This window comes from Topomyia yanbarensis, chromosome 1 (genome assembly GCF_030247195.1).
Source record: "Topomyia yanbarensis strain Yona2022 chromosome 1, ASM3024719v1, whole genome shotgun sequence".
NCBI lineage: Eukaryota > Metazoa > Arthropoda > Insecta > Diptera > Culicidae > Topomyia > Topomyia yanbarensis.
In genome coordinates this window covers 26,097,179-26,121,125 of record NC_080670.1, presented here as the reverse complement: position 1 = coordinate 26,121,125, position 23,947 = coordinate 26,097,179, and the positions used below count along the sequence as shown (strand labels likewise).

The following is a 23,947-nucleotide window of genomic DNA, read 5'->3' as shown; positions in this document are numbered from 1 at the left end:
TTAACCACAGCTTGTGTTTGGGTAGAATAATCCCAGCTTAATCCTCCTCTTCAGGCAGTTAGATTCAGGGAATAGTCAGGTGGGGGCAGGTGATCCGTTGCCACCGGAGAGAATGAATGGAGACTCTTAATTATGCAGTAATTAAAAGCTCGTTTTTGCAAACGCTCGGACTCTTTGTAGGGAGGGGAAGGCTGGGGTAAAGGTTTTTGTCTGAAGGAAAGATTAGTAATACTTCATTATTTTAAATTTGAATTAATGAATTATTACTAATCTTCCTTGGATTTGCGTAGAAAATCCCTCTAAATCGGTGCAAAAAATCCTGTCCCTACTCCAATTCTTTAGAGGGAAATTCAGCAATTCGATCATCAGCGCATTGTACAGTTTTAGTTAGAATCTATAACATATTCAGAAGTTGGATAATTTTCATTGGATTGAATTTTTCATTTAAAAAAAATGTTGTTAAGCTATAACTTCGATAACAATTACTATTTTGCTCACATTGCTGGTGCGAAATGGAGTAACTGCTACGTGTCCATATGGTCTTTCAGACTGCTAAATGCAAAACTTATTAGAAATGATTATAGACCAGCTAATAAAAAAAAAACTAGCCTTTATTCAGATGCATCATATAATAAATGCAGTACTAGTAGCATTGCAGACTGGATGCAAAGCGGAAGATTTCGTTACAGAACAACAATAATATAAACACCCGGTAAACAATGGGAATGCAACATTAACGTTAGGGTGGCAGTTCTTTTTGTGATGTTGGAATGTTGTCAATCGTCGTCAGAACATCACTTAAGATAGCAAAAAACCTTCGCGTAATATAAGTGAAATTGGACCGTATTAATAAGTCCCCAAAATTCTTTTTTCAATGTGCTCGAAATATATTTTAACTTGGTAAAGTTGAAGCACATAAAAGAAGGTTTAAAAAAATAAATGAAGGGGCAAAAAAAGACTTGGATTATGCGCTGAAACTTCAGCAAGTTTCAAAACTTTTCAAACCTTTTAAAAAGATTATGATTTTTTACATAAAACGTTTGAAAAATTCAATACTATTGCACTGACATACTACTTAATTATACATTTGATTAGTTTGATTGATGTTATTAGTTTCAATATTTAATTATTTCAATTATTTTCAATTATTTAATCAATTCTAATATTTTTAATGCGATTTATCGGATATATTTGATTAATTTAGTTTCATTGATTCTACTTATTATTTAACTAACTTTAACAACTTTACTTCATCATTTTCCTCAAATTCATTTAGTACTAATAATTATATTATTTTATTAATGGCATTATTTTAATAATTTCACTAATTTTATTCATTACATAAAATAATTGAAGTATTTAATTGATTTTATTAGATTTATTAATTTCATCAACATTATTATTTTTACTATTTTATTTATATTACAAATTCATTTTCATTATCGCATTTTTTAAAAATTTTGTTGATTTTATTAATTTGAATAATCTGATATTATTGAATACATTAATTTTATTATACTTTTTTTTCTTCACCAGAAAAAAAACTGGATGACACTAAATCACACGCAAAAGGGTACAATATTTAACTTAAAAGTGTGGTTTTTCATTGTTTCGGATTTTCCTCATCAGTAACTGGCACCAAATTGGGGGCCTGGTACACAATAAATCCAAAAAATGCCACGTCTTTCGTGAACTCCCAAAACAACTGGCTTATTCCAGGTGGTATCTTGATAGTAAGCACAGCACTTTTGGTACGCTGATGAGGAAGTTGAATCCAAACTAGTCTTGGTCGGTTTGAGAACCAACATCAACTCATCGGTGGACAAGAATTTCTTCGGTAATGACTGGGCCGTCACCGGGAAAGAGCCAGTTGTTTAAGCGTTCATACAAGACCTATGACTTTCTGGATTTAGGGTCTAACTGGTGCCAATTTGGTGCAGGTTTGTACTTATCTAACAGGCTGCCCGGTACTGATGAGAAGTATCCGAAGAACTAAAAACCAAACTTTTTAGTTTTTTAAATTTTATAAATTTTTAATAACATTATTAACATAGTAAATTTTAGGAGTTTTATAAGGTTACTATCTTGTTTCTGATTTTATTGATATTATTGATTTTTTTAAATTTTTATGATAATTATTTTACCTCATTTTCTCATAACTTTAAATGAAATAATATTAATTTTATAAGTTTTCAGAGTTTTTGTATTTTATTGGAACTACACTTGATTTGATGATTACAATATATTTTTTAAATTCCATTGTTTTTATTAGTTCAATTATTTTCATTATTTCAATAATAATTCCGTTGTTATTTTATTAATTTTTTGCTTTTAAACTACATTCGATTAGCTAGAGATTACTGAGCGGGGAAAAGTTATGAAAAATTGGTGCCATAGTACGCAAGTAGGAGCAAGGATGTGAAATATACGGATCGGAAAACTAGAAGTGACAGGGTCATTAGAAACAGCCTTAAAATTTTTCGGAACAATCTTTTGTCCTCTGCTGGCAGGAGAAGGAGCTTAGGCAGCATTACTACGAATCGCTCAAGTCCACCAACATGTCTCACGGCAAAGACAGACTTGTCCCTCTTTACCATGAGAACCGACCATTATTTTATTAATTTTATTATTTTATTACTTTCAGGAATAATATTCGTTTTATTATGGGAAGATTTTTTTTAAGATTTAAAACTTCAGTTAATTGCACTCATTTTAATAATTTTTATGATATTATTATTCCAATATATTTATTTATTATAATAATTTCACTTACTGAACATATTGTGTTCATTAAAACAATTTTTTATATCTTTGTGATTTATTAATTTGAGTAGTTTTAATAATTTTATTACTTTACATTCTCATCATTTTAATTTTAGCAATACTGATTCTATAATATTTGATAATTTTCTTTTTTTTATATTACATTTCATTAGATTCGTTGATAATGTTATATTTTTTAAATTTCAGTAGCTTTATTATTTTGATAACTTCAATAATTTCATTAGTTTTATTAATTTTATTACAATATATGCTTTTAATTTCATTTTTATTTATATTTAATAGCGCGCTAGTTTTATTATCAACGCTTATTATCTTATTATTAATCATTTTAATCATAAGTTTATTATTTTTTCAGTATTTTCATTTAATTAATTCTATTTATTTGATTTACGCTATTATATATTTTTTTAATTTCGTTAATTTCACTATTGTACAATTTTATTAAATTTTATTATTTATATTTTGAAAATGCTGGTACTTTTATTAGTTTTAGTCTTGTTATTTTAAATTTCCGATACTTAAATTCTTCTGATATTTTTTTATTATTTCACCAATTCATTTATTTTATTGGTTTTATTAATTTTTTTCAATTCTATTAATTTTTATAATTATCATTTGATTGTTAAAACATTTTTAATTTCTTTCATTATTTTCGGTTATATTTTTACATTCTTTTTTATTAGTATCACTTAAACATTATACATTTTTTAAGTTAATAAAATGCATCAATTTATTAATTCCAATTAATTATGTTAATCTTCTTAATTAGTATTCGAACGTGTCGGTGGAGCACTGAAAATAAATAATGAAAAACTTATGAGGGATTCCATGAGAAACCGGTCGATCGCAAAATATGACCATCGTCGATTCGAACGAAATTTTTCAGTTGTGTTCGGTTTATGAATCTCCATGATTTTCTCTGCCAACTGCGATATTTTGAAGCAAGAGTAATTTTTCAAAAGGGTGTAGACGTTTCTACGTGGATTAATTTAAAAAAAATTGTTCTACTACTGTATTAAATTTTATGTTGATTGAATATTGACATAAAACGTCTTTCAAGGGAGTTTTCGGGGTCGCTGATTCTGATTTTGATGTCGAAAATGTAAAGTTCAAAATGGCGGATCCAATATTTCCACCGTGCTTGGCTAAATTTCATGTTTTTTTATATTGGCCCAAAACGTCTTCGGGTCGCTGATTTTGATTCTGACGTTAGAATTGTCAAATTAAAAATGGCGAATACAATATAGCGACCGTGCTTGGCTAAATTTCATGTTTTTTTATATCGGCCTGAAACGCGTTACAAGGGAATTTTCAGGGTCGCTGATTCTGATTCTGACGTCGAAATTGTAAAATTCAAAATGGCGGATCAAATATGGCGACTGTGCTTGGCTAAATTTCATGTTTTCTTTATATTGGCCTAATACGTCTTACAAAGGGGTTTGCGGGGTCGCTGATTCTGATTATGATGCCGAAAATGTAAAATTCAAAATAACGGATCCAATATGCCGACTGTGCTTGGCTAAATTTCAAGTTTTTTTTTATATTGGCCAAAAACGTCTTACAAGGGGGTTTTCTTAGTCGCTGATTCTGATTCTGACGTCGAAAACGTAAAATTCAAAATGGTAGATCCAATATGGCGCCTGTGCTTGGCTAAATTTAATGTTTTTTTTAAATATTGGCCAAAAACATCTTACAAGGGGGTTTTCGGGGTCGCTGATTCTGATTCTGACGTCGAAAATGTAAAATTCAAAATGGCGGATCCAACATAGCGACTGTGCTTGCCTAAATTTCATGCTTTTTATATTGCTCAAGAACGTCTTCTAGGGGGTTTTTGGGGTCGCTGATTTTGATTCCAACGTTAGAATTGTCAAATTAAAAATGGCGGATCTAATATGGCGACTGGGTTTGGTTACATTTCATGTTTTTTTACATTGACCTATAACGTCTTCTAGTGGTTTTTTGGGGTTGCTGAACACGATGGCCGCCATTTTGAATTTTCAAATTCTGTTATCAGATTCGTAATCAGCGACCTCAAAAATCACATAATCTATTTTTATGCTGGTTGAGAAGTTATCCCTGTCTCTCAGAATCTTTTATAGACCATAAAAAACTCAATTTTTGCATATTTTGATAATTTTTTTTCGAAAAAACTGACCAACGAAAAATTCTGCAAAAAATCTATTATTTAGTTCAATGTTTTAGATACCTACAAAAAATTTTTTTAGATTTCTGCGGCTTTTAGCTCATATACAGCCGAATTTATTGTAAAAAAAAAGAAGAGATTTTCGAGTTTTAATTGTTTATAACTAATAAGTAATTAACAAATTCACATAATTTTTCGTGCTAGTTGTACTGCTTACATCCCCAAGAGTTGATTAGAAGAAAGATTCACATTTTTATATCAACGCCAACTAGAAATCCAATAAAAACTTAATAGAAGTAGGAAACACGTATATGTCCCACTGCGCCGCCAAGGGTTAAAGGGTGTTCCACATCAAATGGTATCAAGGAAAAAACGCTGTAAAAATAGCCCATTGGGAATTTACTCTTGACAACTTGACAACAATTTTAACAATTTTATTACCGTCAATAATTTATTTTTTCTCATAATTTTAATATCTTTATTGCTTAATTTTAATAACCGCATTGCTTCTGGCTTTTGTTACATTCATTTAATTTATTATTTATGGCAATTCTATTAATTTTATAAATTTTACAAAATCATGGATTGCTTTTCGATTGAGTCGCATCAGTATCTGGCAACAGTTTAGTACAACGCTAAATTCAACGCGGGAGGCACGGCTTGTGTTCGCAACGCAAACAACTGTCCAAGCGTGAGGCTCCGCATGAAGGAAAATTCTGATTTGCTTATGAGACTAGCGAATTCGTAACTTGGTTCGGCTTTTCCTTCCTAAAGAGAAAATTGTGTGTTAAATATCCAATACCTATAACATGTTAAGTCATGCATTGCGTTTCAACTTCGTCTTATCAACATTTGCCGCCGACGAAGTCGTAACGCAATTCATTCATTCGTATTGATAACTTTCAGGCGCAAAAAAAACTTTTATACAAATATCTCTTTAAGGAGTAAAATCTGTTTTATCTAATTTTTCTTTTAAGAGACATTTATATGTAATTTGTTGCACTACATATGGAACATCATTTTATGATAAAAATGCATAATTCTCTTAGATATGACCGGAAAACTTCACGTCTTTCCAACGAAGTTTAAAGAAATATGAAAAAAAAACATTTTTCCTTGCAGGTATCTAAACAACATCAAGCGTCACAATTTGTAGACATCCCGTGCGAGGTGCATTGAATTCCTCGTGCCTCCCAACCGGATCCAGTGTGTGCAACATTCCCGATAAGGGCTGACCAAAGATGCTCCGAACTGTATCCCTGAAAGAAACCGACCCGGCCCAAGGTAGAACCACTCGATCAGTTTCATATTGAACATTATTTGCCCCGGAGTGAAAGAAGGAATCCGTAGGTGAAACTAATACGTTCCATAAACAACACATGCCGCAAGTCCCTTAAAGAGAGAGTGTGTGTGTGCTTTTGCTGAGTAGAACCAGATCAAAGGATTTCCACCTGCACTTGGTTGAGGTTGAGCTGTACTGGAACGGAACGGTCGTCAGTCGATCCATCGAACGTTTGTGCAAGTGCAGGCTGACGGAATTATTTAGTACCCGTCCCCCAGGTGGTGTGCATTCCACACAGTCCCCCTGCTTGGCTTTTGGCTGCACTGGCCGGACGCCGGAGCTGAGTTTGACAAAGTTTGTCGTTCATCATTCTAAATCCAGTATGCTGGCTGCTGACCAATCGTTGGGTTCGATTTAGTGCAGCAGACAGGTAGGTACCGGTTGAAGTCACATATGCAACAAATATTGACAAAGTACTGAAGAGTAAAGCAAACGCAGCGTTGCTGGGGTCTTTTTTGTCCGGTTCTTGAGGGAGTCCGGTTTGGATCGGTCAGGAGGAAATGCAACATTAATTTTCCATTTGTCGGAGTTGAGATTTCACTGGGAATGGTTTCAGTCTCCTTTTCACTCCCTACGGATGCTGGAGATTGAATTAGGAGCGGTTTTGTTGCTGTTCCATTGAGAGATGAAATGATTTCATCCGGAGGCATCCTTATTAGAAAGCTGCCCGGAACGAGACGATGTGATTGTGATTATCCTTTGATGAAGCTGTTCAGTCGAGGTATTCGGCATTGATTCAGATTCGATTGGACGAAAACCATTTAGACGACTGAAATATTGGGTTTTCAACGAATTGAACTTTTCGTTGTCCGGTCGGTTGTAGGGTATGATTATGGAGTTCTGGGCGAAGGATAGATTATTTGAAAGTAAGTTCTTGATTGTGTGTCTGTGTGCAATTCCAACCGTCTAGTGGACCATAATGATGCTTTCATTTTTTGCCTGCTCTAAAGGTCATTAGTTTGATTTTAAATTTTTTTTCCTGTTGAATTTGATTTCAATCATAAATAAATTAGTTAAGGAATTTGCGGTTCGACTTTGTCTCATCAGAATCCGACACTAACTTAGCGACAGGACTAAACTAACGCCGGATTGATAAACACCAAAAAAAAACTAATCTATTCAATCCTGCACGGCAGACAAGTCAAGACTCATCTAACACAATGGTGGCAAAATACCAAAAAGCCACTCTCAGCACTCTCTAAAGGACACAGCACCGCGCGAACGGAACTAACGGGTAATCCAGTCTAGTGACCTGATCACCGCGAGAAGCGAGATAGCGCATCTGTCGGAATAGGTTAAACGAGGAGCTTTTTATCGACTACCACCACTTTTCACACGGCACAAGGGAGGACAGCCAAACTTTGCCGGTACCTCCCACCAAGCAGATTCACCACAGGTATCACACCACAGGAGAGGGAAAATGTTAATGCTAATGTTTGGCGAGAGTTGTCAAGCGCCAGCAGCAGCAGCGACTGGGATAGTAAGCGGAATAGTTTCTCTGACTCTGACACAGTGGGTTCGCTCGATTCGCGCGTAAACGATGACCCCGAGGGCATGAACCGACTGGCATTAAATTTATTGATGTTATTTCTAGACGGTTTCCCGTCGGAGCTGCGGGGTCTGTTTGTCACCTTCAGGGTGCTTTCTGTTAGCACTTTCTTAATTGTTTTTTTTTATCTCGTGACAGTTGCTGACTAAATGGGTTTTTATTGTATTTTAAATAGATTAACAGATAGTTAGAATGTTGCGTTTTCCTGGAGAAAATAGTTTAGCCGGCCATTTCACATTGTTTCGTTCATTTGAGTAGCTAATCTATTCGGAGGTTATGTTTACCCGTAAAACCTTTCCATCTAAGTCTATTTGCATGACGTAGCCTACCGGAGAAAGCTTTTGTTCTTGCAATCGTTAGCATAGGCTTACCGAATTGGCTACCCTTTTCAGTCACGACCCAATTAGATTCCTTCCAGTGGACACTTGATCCCTAGAACGATGAGGACATTTTCCTTTGTCAACGAGACCCCTAGACCCTCCGGAAACAAATAAACAAACAAAAAATGGTACTACTCACTTTGTCCCGGATCTCCTGTCGCATCTTTTCTCGCTCCTCCTCCATCTTACGGTGCTTCTCCTTTCGTCGGTCCTCAGCCTCTTTGATCGCCTCCTGGCGTTCGCGCTCGGCCTCCTCCTCCTTCTCTTTGTCATTCTCATCGTCACCGCCATCACCGCCTACAGCGCCTGGAAAGTTTGAGTACATATTACAAGGGGGAAAACAAATGGTTCGGGGGTGGTTGTGCGGGGAGGAATTAACGCTATCTCAGTCTCCCAGCGTCGCGCGGAGTGCAAATGCGGTGTACCTATCCCCCGATGGGGCAGCCAACGAACTACAGCTGGGCCTGTTGTTGTTTAGCTAATACATCCCAGGACCCAGGATTGGACTGTCAAGGGGTCCTTCAGCGTACTCCCGTACTCGACGCCGCGGGGTATAGGTACGTACATAAGTGGTAATTATCTATATATGGTGTAGTCGTGTCAAGACTGTTCTATCCCGGGGTGTCAACGAGCATTGAAAAGGAGAGTAAAAGGATAATTGGATTACCCCTCGGCGGGTGGGCGGCACAGACAGGCGGAAAGAAAGTTACTTTTCATGTTTTTGTCGCTTGGTAGCAGCGAGTTGCAAACCTCGAAGGACGTCGTCGCTCAGCTGTCTAGCAGTCTGTGTGTTTCTGTGTGTGTGTGTGTGTGTGTGTGTGTGTGTGTGTTTGTACTTGTCGGATGACGGTGACAGATGTAATGGATTCCGCAGAATGATTGAAACAGATTCTGTTTTAAGGATAATGCTACCTAATTCCGAATTCAGTTCATTGAAATTCCGGCATGTTTACGTTGTTCGTGTCCGTTGTTGGTGAAATTACCATAGTCACGTCCCAGCTGTCAGCACCGCACGGCGCTGTGAGTGAAAATTTGATTAGCATAGGCGTGATTATTCGGTTAGTCGGGTATTTTGAGATGTTCGTCTGTGTTTCGATGGCAGTGTAACGAAAAACGAAAAGAGTGTATTAAGCATTACATGTTTTCACTGAATAGATATTTGCTCGTCAGACCTATCACTTTTTTTAGTCGATATATATTTTTTATGAATATTTCCATTGAAAAGAATTCAATTTAATCTGAAATTTCGTAAAACGGAAAAAATGTTCATGGATCCATGAAAAAATCACGACTTTGTAAAGGGAGCCGTTTATGAAAATCACGACCAAGATCCTGAAATTATCGATAACAAAAATAGCTCACGTCAAAAACTAACAATGTTTTTCATGTACCCAATTACAAGACGCATAATTTTTCAATAAATTCTTTTTTGTGGGTTTTGGTGCAAGTGCCAATAGGTTATTTAAGATTTTTTTATGGTATCCAACGGGGAAAACAGATGGAAATGATGAGTTTAACGAAAGAAATTATGTGAAAAAATCCCCCAAAGGCAGGATTCGAACCTGCAACCCTTGGGACTCCGGTCCAATGCTACTCTTATGCTATCCTTAGGTTGTGATGACGTCCCAGGGGATTATTGCATTGGTGACAGTGATCGTAACACTGCCTCTACAGTGACATCAGGTACCAGACGATAATTAAAACCCGGTGTTGGTATCTAGCGAGCAAATTAAATAGGTCAAATGGTGGCAGCGGCGGTTGTGTGTGACCTGGCTATACAGGCAGTGGGACGATCACTGTCGTCAATGCGACAATCATGTGTTCTTCCTGGGAATAAGAATAAGGATAAGGGTCCCAAGGATTGCAGGTTCTAACCCTGCTTCTCGGGTGTTGATGTACCAGGATATGCAATGCCTGTCGTAAGATGCAAATAATAAAAAAAAAATTAAAAAAAATCAAATCAATATTCTTAGGCATAGTTTCAATGGAACCTATGAATTCCGAGTAATAATTTTTTTTTAAAAAATGGATCTCAAAAAAAAACTACTCTCAAAATCTCAGACGACAAACGTAAACATAAATTATAGGCCACAGCGAAACACACTCGACGTATGTCGCCCTCGACTGACTCTGAAATGAGTGATAATGCTCATATTTATAAATTCGTGTGTTTTTGTTTTTCCCTTTGATTGAGTCCCATTTCGTCACACCAAGAACGCAGGGGCGGCGAAACACTTTAAGCCTGAGTGGGTAGAAAGCATAGGGTGAGGAGTCTATTAGTATGGATTTTTTCCCTTTTCGCAATGCACACGCTTACATTAAATTCACCTTAAATCACGTTCGTTTATGCAAATGGAATTGTAGTACAACGATGTTTTCAACAGTGTGTAGTACGAGATACATGCGTTGCGCATCTAAATTTTTTGAAATGGTTCAAAATTTCGAGTGGGTAATTATTTTCGGTTATTTTCGAGTGGGTAGTACTACCCATACTACCCACGCTTTCCGCCGGCCCTGCAAGAACGTGTTATTGCTTCGCTCGAAATATTCCAAATTAAATATTAAATTTGGGCAAAATTAAATACATGACATGACTTCCATATCCTGTCGGCATTTTGTGGGTTGAAAAATGTAAAAGATCCATTTCTAAATTAACTATGTTCACTGGCGTAGGAAAAAAATGTTTTCAGAACGATAATCGTTATCATTATTATCGCATTATGCCAACCGGAACCACTGGCAAGTCACCTGAAAATATTGCGATTTTCACAGTTTTATCGAATTAACAATTATTTGTTTCAGTAATGACAATTACACCAACGGCCTCCAAACCAACACTTAACACCACCAATAATGAATCAAATGTTGATGAGGACGGATTTACAACAGAGACCGGTCCCTATACGATTAATGACCTGTTGACTACAGGTGGAATGCGACTGAAATGAATTTTGCTGCACCTATTTATATATTCGAGTAATTTCGATGCTTTGTCCAAATATTATTAAATGGTTTAGTAGAACGAAAATTATGAATCATCAACGTGGCTCCTGGCTGGCGAAAATTCAAATAGGTGATTTTAATACAAACTACGCTATATTCGATTCGATCAAGCGATTATTTATTGCTATAAAACGAATCTATTGGAAACGAATGAAGCAACACTAATCATCACTATGGAACCCGCCCGCAGCAGCAAAAAAAACATTGCAACTCGCCCTCACACAAACAGCTTACGAGGGGGCTTACCTCGTCAGCTTGTCAGATTTAAAGTGTAATTTTGGATGTACACATCTTTTCCACCGAAATGATGGGAAACAACCGCCGCCGTCGTCAGCACGGCACGAACAACGAAGGATTCAACTGCTGGCCCCCGTCGGATCAGTTTCCATGCTTGATTGATGGTAGTAGGATCAATTCGCTATTTTTTCTTCTGTTTCCTTCAACGGAAAGCGAACCACAAAGATTCGATTGCGAGCGGAGAGTGTTCTACCGAGCGTGAACCAACACAACACAGTCAGTGGATTAATTATTTTGTAGGTTAGATCGGGCGTAGTCCTTCAGGCCGTGCCGTGAACGAAGAGAACTGTTAATAACGCAGTCTGTAAGGGCAAAAAAGGGAACTGACCAAAACCGCAACTTACCCGGTCATGAGTATGAACGGTTTCGATGAAGCAAAATCTTTCGCCAACTTTAAAAATGGCGACCTACTCCATCAGCGTTATTTTCCAAAACAGCAGGACTGACATAAATAGGATAGCGCAATCAATTCCGAACGGAATATTTGAAGTAAATTTTTCATTCGGTAAAATCTTGCAATGAGAGCCTCTATTTACTCGCTTTCTCTTTCGATTGCAACTGCAAACCCATAAAATTTCATAAACATTTATCAGTGAGAAATTGGATTTGAATATTTCGTGTTCCATTCGTCAGTAACTGACACTAACTTACTGCCAGTTAGATGATAAATCCAAACCAAAGTGGCGTCAGTTGGAGATCAAATCCAAACCGTTCACACAACATGTGTAAACTCCTAAAGCAACTGACTGGTACCGAGTGATGCCTCCGTTAGCCAAACACAGTAGCTCTGGGTCGTTGACGAGTATAAGGAACCGAACTCTTGCTTTTTGGCCTTAGAACCAAACGCCTGTGAGTATGCTAACCTTTATTTTATCCAAAAGGGAAAAATGGATGTATTTACGCTTAAGGGCACAAAACCTAACTTAGAGAAGTTGGATTTGAATGTTTCGTATTCCACTGGTCAGTAACTGACACCAACTTACTGCCAGTTAGACGAAATATCCAAACTAACACGAAATTGGCGCCAAACGTAAACATTTATCCGTATATTTCGAAAGAACAAGATTATTACTAGACCATTATACAAACAGTTGAAGGAAAATCGGAAAGGCGACCGAATAATTTGCGCAAGAGAAAGTAAACAAAGAGAGGTTTTGTAGATTGGACCTATTGAAAAAAAAAGTTCATTTTATCTTGATGTTTAGAAGTTTCGTTAACATTTGTTTAGTAGTTTTTTTCCTTTTCTTCAGTATGGTTTTTTTACATACAAAAAATACAGTCGTACAAACTACTCCGAATGTATCTTTGGAATTTTTTTTGCTGAAAGTCAGTAAACTAATGTCACTTTGCCATGATATCAGTTTCAAAATTTACCGACCACACGTCCGTAAATTGCTCCCGTTATTGCCGAGCTGGTACGTACCATCACTGTCCTAAAGCCGTATTTAGAAAGACAAAACTATTTGCGCCCAAACTGATAGTTTTTGATACATAGTATCTTCGGCAAACTTTCTTAGTACTTGTTCCCGATTTCCGATTTCGTTTAATTAGGGTGGAAATAGTCACATTGTGTAATAATATTCAATGTCATCGTCAAGTCGATTGCATATGTGACACTTTTTCTAAATGCCAGTGTGAATTTACAGTAGTATTAATAGTAAATTAAGGTTCATTCTAAACCATTATCCTGTTTGCGATATCGCTGGCGTAGTTGATCGCGAACGAATCGAGCGTTTGCATGTTAACCGTTGTGTGTCCGACGCGGTACCCGGGTAGCTTTTTAAGTTTCAACTAATTAAATTCCTATGTTTTATCCATAGCTGGAAATTGAAACTTTGTGACATCTTAGAACTTCACTAAGTCAAGGTTTTGGATTAATAATATTGTTGATATAGTAAGGGTGGGAGTGAGGAGAGGCTCCTGAATTTTTTTACTACGTAACAGGCCGACGTGGGTACCCGGGTACCCACAAAACTAAAATGCCCGTAACTAAGGTAATATCCAACCGATTTCGATGCTTTTGGCCGTTTTGGATTCAGGAACTCATCCACTTTTGGATTTGGTAAAAATGAATCGGGTTACTTCATTCGGGCCCCGGGAATCCGGGTTTCCGGAAGCAAGTTCCAGTGCTGGGGTACTATTTGCGAACTTCAATGGAATACTAGCAAGATGGGTATCAAAATTCTTGGAATTGCATCAGTAGGCTGTATCTGTTGGTTTTGGAACCATTTGGTGATTTGACCCCGGAACGGACATTCCGGAGCAGGTTCCCGTGGGGCCGTGAGCGGCCATTCCATTCCAATTTCATTTTTAAAATTGCCATAGGGTCCAGTAACAATAAAAAACAGACTTCCGAGACAATTTAAAGAGTTTTGATACTCATATTGCTAGGACATGATTAAAATTTACAAATCATATCCTAGTACTGGAACATTACTCCGGAAAATCCGGATTACCAAAAACCAGATCCATTATTGTACAGAATCAAACAGTGGACGAGTTCCTGAATCCAAAACATCTAAAAGTGTCCAAATCGATTAAAGGAAGGCATAGTTATGAGCATTTCAATTTGTGGGTACCCGGGTACCCACGTTGGCCTGTTATAGATGTTTTTTTTGTTGGACACATAACTGTTAAGTTCTTTCGCAGTGGGTAATGAGAAGGCGGACACTTGGATTAGAATGATATTGAGAAGGTGGACATTTAGGCATTAGAAGGTGATATTTATGAAAGATCGCGTAGCTTCAACGAGTTTTTAAATATTTCTTTCCTAGAGGACGCTCGAAAATTGGCAAATTTCGTGGAACGATGGAACTTCAGGAATCCCAAAGGAATCAATAAACCTTGGTCCAAGAGAATAAATGAGGGTCATGACTTCTTTCGGGTGATATCTCGGGGTAATATACAATCATTATAAGTAGAATGCCCTTCTCCGGCGTATCGGGGTCGTGGAGAGCGGTCTCTGCGCTTGTGGTGGTGGTTATCGCGATATTAAACATGTTGTCTGGTCGTCCGCTGAGTGTTCCAGTACCAGATCTCCGTTAAACGAATTCCTTCGGCCTCGTTCCAGTCCAGTCCGAGATGATATACCAAATTCGTTACTGATACTTTTTGCATGTATCAGACAACTAGCAGATGGGAAATTTGATTCTGAGATGATTATGGCTTTCATTGGGTTAGTTTTCGATAAAAATACACTGAAAAAAATCAGTTTGGGCAAAGAAAAGTTTTTTTCAAATAATTTTTTTCCTTGAAACTGCCCAACTTAAATTTTTGACGGTACGTAGGGAACATGATTACCTATTTTGGAAAAAAAAATCATCCAAATCAAAGATGTTTTTTTTGTAAATCGACTTTAAATTTTTTAAATCGATTTTTTTCAGTGTAGGAGTCGATGAAGAAATTTTTCAATATTTTTCTTCAAAAATTAACTAATTTTGTTAAAATCACTCCTACAACATTTTTTTTAGGATTTGTCATTTATAGACTTTAGCCATTTGAAAAAAAAAATGTTAAAAAAAGTTGGACTTCTTTCAAAAGACAGTCTAGATCATTTTTGGAAAAACAAAGTATGCAAAGGGGCTTTTTGTGACGAAGTTCTCATGTACAGAAATCTGAGAGGGTGCTACCAACATTTGTTGGAGTTGGTGCGAAATTTGTTTATTGCGTGTTCGCATTTGTGATCAGGTTTGTGTTATCGCGAAGGCCACGAGCATTTGTACGTTTAGAATGACAGTGGATGTATATGAGAGGATATGCAATTGATTGTGTTAGAGAGTGTTAGTTTGAGTCTAACTTAAGATATACTATAAAAAGAAAAATGACATGCCGAATGAAGATAAAAAAGATGCATAGAGATTAAGTAGAAGCGTATAAATTGATCAATATTATTTTGATATACATGAGTAGTGGAACAACAAACTTATAGAAAATGTGCTTGATGATGTTTGCAATACGGTCAAACTAGTTTCCCTGCTGAGCTTCCTACATTCAATAATTTATATTCAGGATTTTTTTTTAAATTCGGCCGATAGATCCGACACCTTCCCCCCAACCCATATTTCTAACTACAGTACTGCTCTATTTCAATTTTCTTTGAAGTTTTCAGCTCCCCAAATAAACAGAATACATATTGACATTCGAATAAACAATCCGGAACGTTCCATAATTATATTATATCAGCGCAGCAACCCTTCGCCGTAACAGTTACCAACCAACCCATCCGTAGGAATATTTACCAGAAAGAATCAATAATTCAATATTTCAAAAGATGACAGGATTACGCTGTCTGCTCCTTCGACGCAGCGTACATAAACAATAAACGATGAAATAATGTCACTCTGCACGGATCTTTCCCGTCCCTGCGTGACAGGGGTTGTTCGCTGGGGCGAGGAAAATCTCGTTAACTTGTTTATTTGTTGGTGATTTTTTTTCTTCGCTTTTTTTTGTTTATCTCAAAGGTCTGCGGTTACGGTTGCGTAACACGCGGAGAGGCGGGTGGTTGCTTTGTTTAGCATGTGCATCCACTGTCACTGATGGTTCGCTCGTAGGTCGGAAAGTCATCGCCAGCGAAAAAGATGACGGGGTAAAAAGTGCTAATGTATACGGATACAAGATGTAGAAATGGAAAGGTGGTAACATTTGTCGTTTTTGAGTGAGTTGTTTGCAAAAAAAATCATGGCGGTCGGGTTCGCAGAACATGACATAAAAAAAACAACAACAAAATTGAAACGAAGCTTGTAAACACGCGGAGACTAAATATGGCGACCGGACCCGCAAAAGGGTAATATTTACATCACTAGTCAATCAGAGCGAAGTTAGGTACCACGTGTTTTTGTTTTCAATTGCACATCTGTTTGTTAAAAAATAATGACAACATAAAAATGTAACAGCCTTTCCATTTTCGAGTGGGTACGCTTTCCGTTTAATGACCGCTGCGATTGGTGTTCAGCGCTCTTGCCATGCAAACTGCCTATCTACTAGGCGTACTTGTTCAAGTATGATACTCTCTCATTTGAAAGATAAAACCCCGGCGGTAATAACGATGTTTATGATGATGGCACATTTTCCTTAACGATGCAGCAATCGACGACGGTGGTTTGGTGGCGGTTGATATTTTGAAATTCAATTTCATGTCACTGAGGTTTTGCTCCATTTGTGACTCTTTCAAGCATAGCCAGCTGGATGATAATTCGGTAAACCCCTGCCTATTGGGCTTTACGCCACATTAGCTGAAATCGTTATTTTTAATTGGGTTGCGTAAATTGAAGCCCAATTATAGCCACTTAATGCGAACGATTAATAGGGATAAAGCGAGCAGCCTGTCAGACGGTTTACTTGAGGAGCCATCTGGACACTTTCGAGTGACAAACGTGGTTTGCCAGTCAGTGGCGCCAGTCAGGGTGCCGGCTGCCCGACGCACGGGCAGCGTCCGACGGTCTCCCAAGAAAGGATTAAATTAACTTTTTGTGACGAAGCACTTTGCCGGGCTCGCGTTATCGATCGTTGGTCGTCGTGAGCTTTGCGGGGGTACCACTTGAACCGATATGATAGCGTGACTACCGGGTTTTAGTTTAGTTTATTTATTGTGGGGTAAATCGGCAACGTTAGACTGCTTGAATGATTCCCATCAGAGGCGTTTTGTATATCTTAACTTTGCCAGGAAGGAAGCAACAATGAAAAATTGTCTGTATTTATTGCCCTTCATTTGGTTGGGTAGAGTTTTTGGAGTGTCGTTTATCATACTTAGTTTGCTATCAAAGAATATACTTTTCTCATTCGCTTTTTAGAATCCGCTTCTACGCTCTGCCCAGGACGGAGGTGTGTGTTACTTGATTTTGGTTTGAGACAGAACTGAGTCAGTTCATAAACCCAATTGTTGGCCAATTGTATCGATCGACAGCTGTTTTGGATTGGAACTGATTCAGTACCATCCTCAAGCATAAATGGTACTACTCTCATCCTTTAGTTGCCCGGTACGATAGGTATTGGCCACGGTGAAGTCTTTCGAAGCCGAACAATGAAATATTGCAACGGGATTGCAGTTTAGTTTAGCTACTGTCAGAATAGCTATGGTTTTCTCAATTTCTCAGATAGGGGGAAGGTGTATCATGCAGTTAAGGATCAAACAAACTGTTCGCGTCGTCAGACCCAATTAGGATAGTTTCAAAATTGTCCAGACAACATCGATTTGCTTGATTCAGATAACAATCCACGGTTGGACAGATTTTGCAATCCGCGCTCTGACATCCTCGCCAACGGACGGATCATTCCGTTTCGGCCTTTATTCAACCAGTGCATGGCCTAGTCACATACCGACGTTCGATCGATTTCCTAATTATGCATTTCCACATAATTGCTTTCTTCCTTTTTTCGATTGGTTCTATTTCCTCTCGTCTAACCCGACAGCCTGCCAGCATGCCAACATTGTGTTCGTTGTCTGACTATCGAACGAGCGATGTTCGGTTCAGTTCGAATGATGAATAATTTCTGACGGTGATGGGCTGTCTGGCGGCTGACTTGTTTTTCTCCGTGATTTCCAGGCTGCACGAAATGGAAAAAAAACTTAATGCAAAGCTGGAAAATCGATTTTTCCTGAACATATTTGCGCTGCTTTTCCGTTTCTTTTGTTAGCTAGCTGCATTATTAATTTACGTGTTCGTGTAGTTCGGTACAATCGTTGATCAACATTTTATACTTTAAAATATTTTCACAATTTAAAAAGTGAGCTAGAATGTTTCAAATTTTAGTTCACATATCATATTCAATTGACTCTGACCGACCATAAATAACCCGGACAAGTGGATCCACATTCACGGTACAAGTTCAGTTCCGGTGAACCATGCTTCTCTCGTCAAGTCGGGCACAGACATGTCACTCTCCTGACGGTTGGACAGGGAACAAGTACATGAGTGATTTCTTTTCATCTGCAGATACTACAGGCGGCACTGGGCTTAGTGTAAGTATTTGCCTTTTATCTTTCCACAAGTGGCGTCACACTGGCTCGACTCGACTGAATGTATAGCGTAAGGGGCACTTCATGACGAAGGCAATGGTTTTCAATAGTTTTTTTTTTCTCTTCCTTTTGTGCGCTTTGGATGGAACCAACCCATGCACGAAGCGGTCCAGGAAAAGACATCTACTTTTCCACAAAAGTCCGTACGATTGAGGCACATTCTCGATAGTCAACACCTTGGACAAGATGTCTACTGGGTGGTTGAAAACCACGGCAACAAATCTGCAGATTTCTAGAGAAAACCCTATAAGTAATTTTCCAAAAACGAAAAGTAATCCTCTCCCGGAAATCATGTTCCTTGTTCCACAACCTTTCCCCACCCAGACCTAGTGATCGGAAGCGAGCTCAATCATTTCACGCTTCTGTCGTCAGCTGGGTAGAAGACGGAACCAATCCCGCCGGCAGCCATAACGAACTGAATCCGGAGCAAGCTGATGATGGCACAGCGCAGATTTTTTTTTTCCAGACGTAAAAGCCTAATCGGCTTGGCGGGAATGCTAATCCGCTTGTGCAGAAAGAAAGAAAGAGAAAAAATAAATCATCCAATTCATTCACCTGTGGGAGTACTGGGTACATACCGGGAAACTGGGAGGTTGGAAATAAAACAAAAAATATATGCGTGCCAGCTGCCACTGATTCAATTTCAGGCCGACACCTCGTTGTCGTTTCTCCGCGTCTGATCGAGAGGCTTTTCACGTACATGTCTTTCTAGTAAACCAGGTGACTTTAGGAAGCGCGTCCGTCATCTTACAGTGTTGCTGGAAATCAGTAACATTTGGAATTGAGTAGTTTTTTTACTTAAATTTGATATGCAAATAATGGATATGAAACTCAGCTGAGCTTTAAAAATATTGGAATGCAAAAGTCGAATGTCAACATCAAGTGTAAAAATTGGAAAGGGTTCCTCCGACGTAAGTGTCGTTTAAAACTGCCTACAGTAGTGACTATAAAACTACCATAAAACTTAAATTGTTACTAGGGATGAACTGAAGTTCCGTAATCGGATTCACAAAGATCACACGTATAACACTCAGCATGCCGAATAGTAGCCATGTGATAATAGTGCTTGCGATGTCCAGTCAGTGCCCTGACTAGAATATTGCAATTGTTCTTGAAAAAATGCAGTAAATTCTTTGACATTTTCGAACTCACATTCGGCAAAAGTTTTCGCTTGAACGCAAGTTTGCAAGCTACGTCAATGGTTGGCATGTTCGGATGCAGCCCAAGAGTGAATCTTGGCGCTTTATCCAACTTATCGACAGTGGCAAAACGAAGTCCAACGAAGTCAGTCGCAGCGCCCGCTCTAGCCAATTCGTCGGCCCATTCGCTTCCACTAATACCGGAATGACCGGGTACCCGAGCAAATTGTCACCCTTTAAAAGCCCACGAATATGGTCATTAACCCTTTCATGCCCAACTTTTTTCTAGTGCATGTAGGGTTTCAAAACTATTTTTTCTTGAGAACGGTGAGGTCAAGAAACTCGAAAAACTATTTTTCATAAAGGTAGGTCCTTCCATGACAGTGCTAGAAGCGGCTCAATTTTTACCTTCCAATGCTCACTACAATTCTCCTAGAATATTTGCAATAGTCCAACTGCGTGGAAAACGTAGCCAAAAATAATCTAAATTGATAAGTTTTATCAGTTTTCACTAATATTGCAACTTAACAAAGTTATATGAAAAAATCATTTTCCGTCGTCAACGTAAACTGTCCCTGGCAGCACTGCTCCATCGGAGTTCAATCAGACTAATTGCAATAACTTCAGTTCTAGAGCTGATCCTTGTAACTGTTCACACTCAAATGAAAGCCAATAGTCACATTTATTAGGCTTACTTGTTTTTGTGAGCAAATCTTGCCTCAATCAAAAGCTGTAGCTGCTTAAAAACGTTGTTGTCCACAAACAACATGGGCATGAATGGGTTAAAAATTTTACAACCTTCAAAACACCACAAAATGGTCTCAATAACCCATAGATGCACCAAAATATGGTTTTTGCATGGGATCTACTGGACCATAGCGATGCACTATCAAAATATCATATAATAGGGGTGAATCTGGACCATGAACATTTATTATGGCCCGAGTAGCAGTTTTTGTTGCTGCAACTACTTAATAACCAGTTTGCAACAAAAATTCCATACATTTCTTGTTGCAGACTAGTTATGAAGTGGTTGCCGAAACGAAAACGGGTTTGTCGTTTACTCGGGTACCAACAGTATGTAGATATAGCATTTGAAATGCTAAGTTCTTCGATTTAAGTGCAACAAGCTTGAGACTAATTTCGGTTTCCAATCTGCCGAATAAAGTACCTTTGTGGCAGCCCAGCTGTCAGAGCAAAAACAGATTCATTCACCGCAAAATCCTTGCTAAAGTGCCGATTGTATGTCGCACAGAATTGCTTAGATTTTTGCTTGGAATATGGCACAGTATCTACCAAGCAAATGAGGTTGGCCAAATTTCATTTCACGACAATAGACACCAGCACCGGCTCGGCCATTCAACAAAGAACCATCAGTTTAACAAACTACGTATTCTTTAAGTTGTCGCTCCATCCAGCCAGACCGCCTTCCCTCGCGAGAAGGAATTCTCACATTGAAAGATTCAAAAGGAAAACCGGAAGGTCGCTGGGAGCAAGTATATACTCATGCCAAGTAACCATTCATGTGGCTAGTTGCGCGATCTATAGGGGTACTGCTCCAGAGCCTCGTAACCTAAAGACGACATGCACAATAAAGTGCTTCTTGTTTCAGAAACACACATAGTAGTTTGAGGTTCAAAAGTGCCGTAGGTGTTGACGAGAACGCACCAGATCAAGACCCTCCTCTGAAGATGGTTTAACTTTGATTGGATTGTCGTGACTTCTCCCCTATCTGCCACCACACAAGGAACACCTACGCCAAAGTCTAACAATTGTATTGTATATCCACAGAATGTTCTTGAGTTTGAGTCCCCAAGATTTGCCGGAAGCCCGTCTACATTGACCGAACGCCATGCAAGCTTTCTTGATTCAGAAATCGATGTGAGCTGTCCAATTAAGCTGTGAGTTAAGAATTACCCCAACGTACTTCACTCGATCTGCGATAATAATTTCAGAGTCAAAGAACTGAAATGGACGGGCTCCGGTTGTAATTCTTCGTTGCGTAAAAACAACATTGAAGTTCTATTTAGTTTAATCCAACATGAAAATACCATTGCTCAACAACACAAAAGGTATGCAGCATCGAATCAAAAAGTGTGCAGATATCGGTGATTTTTATTTGACAATCATCGGCGAAACCATATGTCAGGAATCCAAGCTCATTAAGTTTACTCAACAAGCTATCGGTAACAAGGTTCCATAGAAGTGGTGACAGCACACCACCTTGAAGACATCCGTAGAAACTCAGCTTCCTTATCTCTACTTATCTTAACGATGAGCAAAGATATCGGTTCCTTAGCATTGCGTGTATCCAGTTCGTAATATATGAAGGTACTTCATGACCTCGTGCTGCTTCCAAGATGGATACGAAAAACACGTTGTCAAAAGTACCTTCAATTGTAATATTTGATCGATTCGGTGTGTGAAGATATCTAACGAAACACGATGAACTTTTGATCAGATAACGACGGTTTGAGCTCGTTTAGTATTTGTCTGTTTGCCAACTTATGCGCAATATCGTCGGAGCAGAGAGTTACATCTTACACCTTTTCTCTGTCAGCTCGTGCAAAGGTTGGGCGATATCCTACAATAAGTACATACGAATTTGTACTACTAGAGGATATCATCAATTCGTTCCCTCTCAAATTGATATCTGAGCTGCTCTAAATTATGTGGTGGGCATTTGCATCACCGTCGATTATGAGGGGAAACTCATTTCTGATACAGTATAATACAACCCTTTTGGAATCATCAGAAGGTGATGGTTCATTAAGCTGCAAATATACCGAACAATAGACGTATTTACTGTTTAAGATTCAAAATTTAAAATTTAATTGTTAACTTATAACACGATTTAGTAGTATGGAAGTCAACGATTACAGATGCTACAGCATCTGCCTACCGGATTATTTTGACCATATGCTCGAGGCGCAACAAATAAATTAATCCTTGGAAAAATGTCAGAGCAGTCAACATTGTTCGACGACATATCAACAATGATTATTCTTTGCAAAAAAGTCCGGCTTTTTATAAGTACGGATGGGATCATTTTAAGGCAATTTTCATAGATCAAATTTTATAAAACTTCCCTAAACGTGCTTCAAGCGATTATTTTGAACGGCGTTGTTTGGCGCCCATACTTGTACAGCATACTGTAAGATGCTACGGACTCTACCTCTATCTCGTACAGATCAGAAGTCAAGAGCGCATTGCTTGTAAGCAGCAAACAAACGAAAAAATACTACCTGGACCGCGCCGCTATAGTGTGCACACTATAGAAACAACATAGTCCCGTTGCCTCCAACTGCCCGTGAAATGAGTTAATCACAAAATGAATTGAGCCCATTACGGGAGAACACAATTGCGATTGACTTTACGCAGAACCCATCTTTCACCAACAGTGCGCGAGGTGCAACAGCTGGAACAGGTGAAAATGGAACTTGTGCTTACAGAAGTTTCTCACGTACAACTACACCATACAAAAAGTGTAGTACTAATAACCTTCAGCTCCTTAGTCGAGACAGAAAACTTCATAGTGAAGAACAACTTGAAATACGAAAACGTCAAAACAAATATTCCCTATATATGAAAAACGAATTGACGGAAATTCGCCTACACGATTCGGCACCACGCACTAGTACGAATTACATTAAAATAATTATGTCGAAGTTTGGAGAAAGGGAATCCGGCACAAAACGACACTTGGAGATATTTTTTCGCTGACAGTCTCAACGGTGCTCAGAAGGTGTTAACCAGGTGTCCAAAGAACGCTATGTCCATGTTCTGGGTAGACGCCCACGTGTCAGTTCATTAACCAGACGGCACACTACGGTAAGCCATGTGCCAAAACAACGCAAGAAAATTCGTCTACTACAACAGACACTAACAAACAGTCTTTGACATCTGCCGATACATCACAGACAGCCAGCCAAAAAATAAATGCCTGACAAACACAATTTCACGGTATCCCCAAACTAACAGCTAACATACCTAGGAAAGTTATAAACAAAAAAGAAGACGGCTGTACCAGAGTCAGCCGAATGCACAAACAGCACCAAACATCTAACAACGAAAACAAAAGCTGCTCTAGCGACGACGACATGGCAGAGATGCCACATTGAAATTTGTGTTTTGGTCAAAAGAAAAATATTTTCAGCATCTGTGATGACTAAAACCGAAAAAAATCTGTGAAAATATGTGTTAAATTTCCGAAAAATCTGTGGAAATATGTTGAAAAAAATCTGTGACATAACAGAAAAATATGTGAATATGGTAACCCTGACATGAACGAAAGA

At 38.3% G+C, this 23,947-nt stretch overlaps 1 protein-coding gene across 16 annotated transcripts in view; it reads right to left on the bottom strand.

Moving 5' to 3' along the window:
- Positions 1-23,947, bottom strand: part of LOC131677135 (complexin) — a 647,935-nt gene that overhangs the window by 99,765 nt on the left and 524,223 nt on the right. For 15 of the 16 annotated variants that reach the window (XM_058956761.1, XM_058956769.1, XM_058956767.1 and 12 more), the window contains one exon: positions 8,338-8,504. In XM_058956761.1, coding sequence (XP_058812744.1) covers positions 8,338-8,504 — 167 coding nt within the window. The remainder of the gene's footprint in view (positions 1-8,337; positions 8,505-23,947) is intronic. The other variant, XM_058956777.1, reaches the window with a different exon arrangement.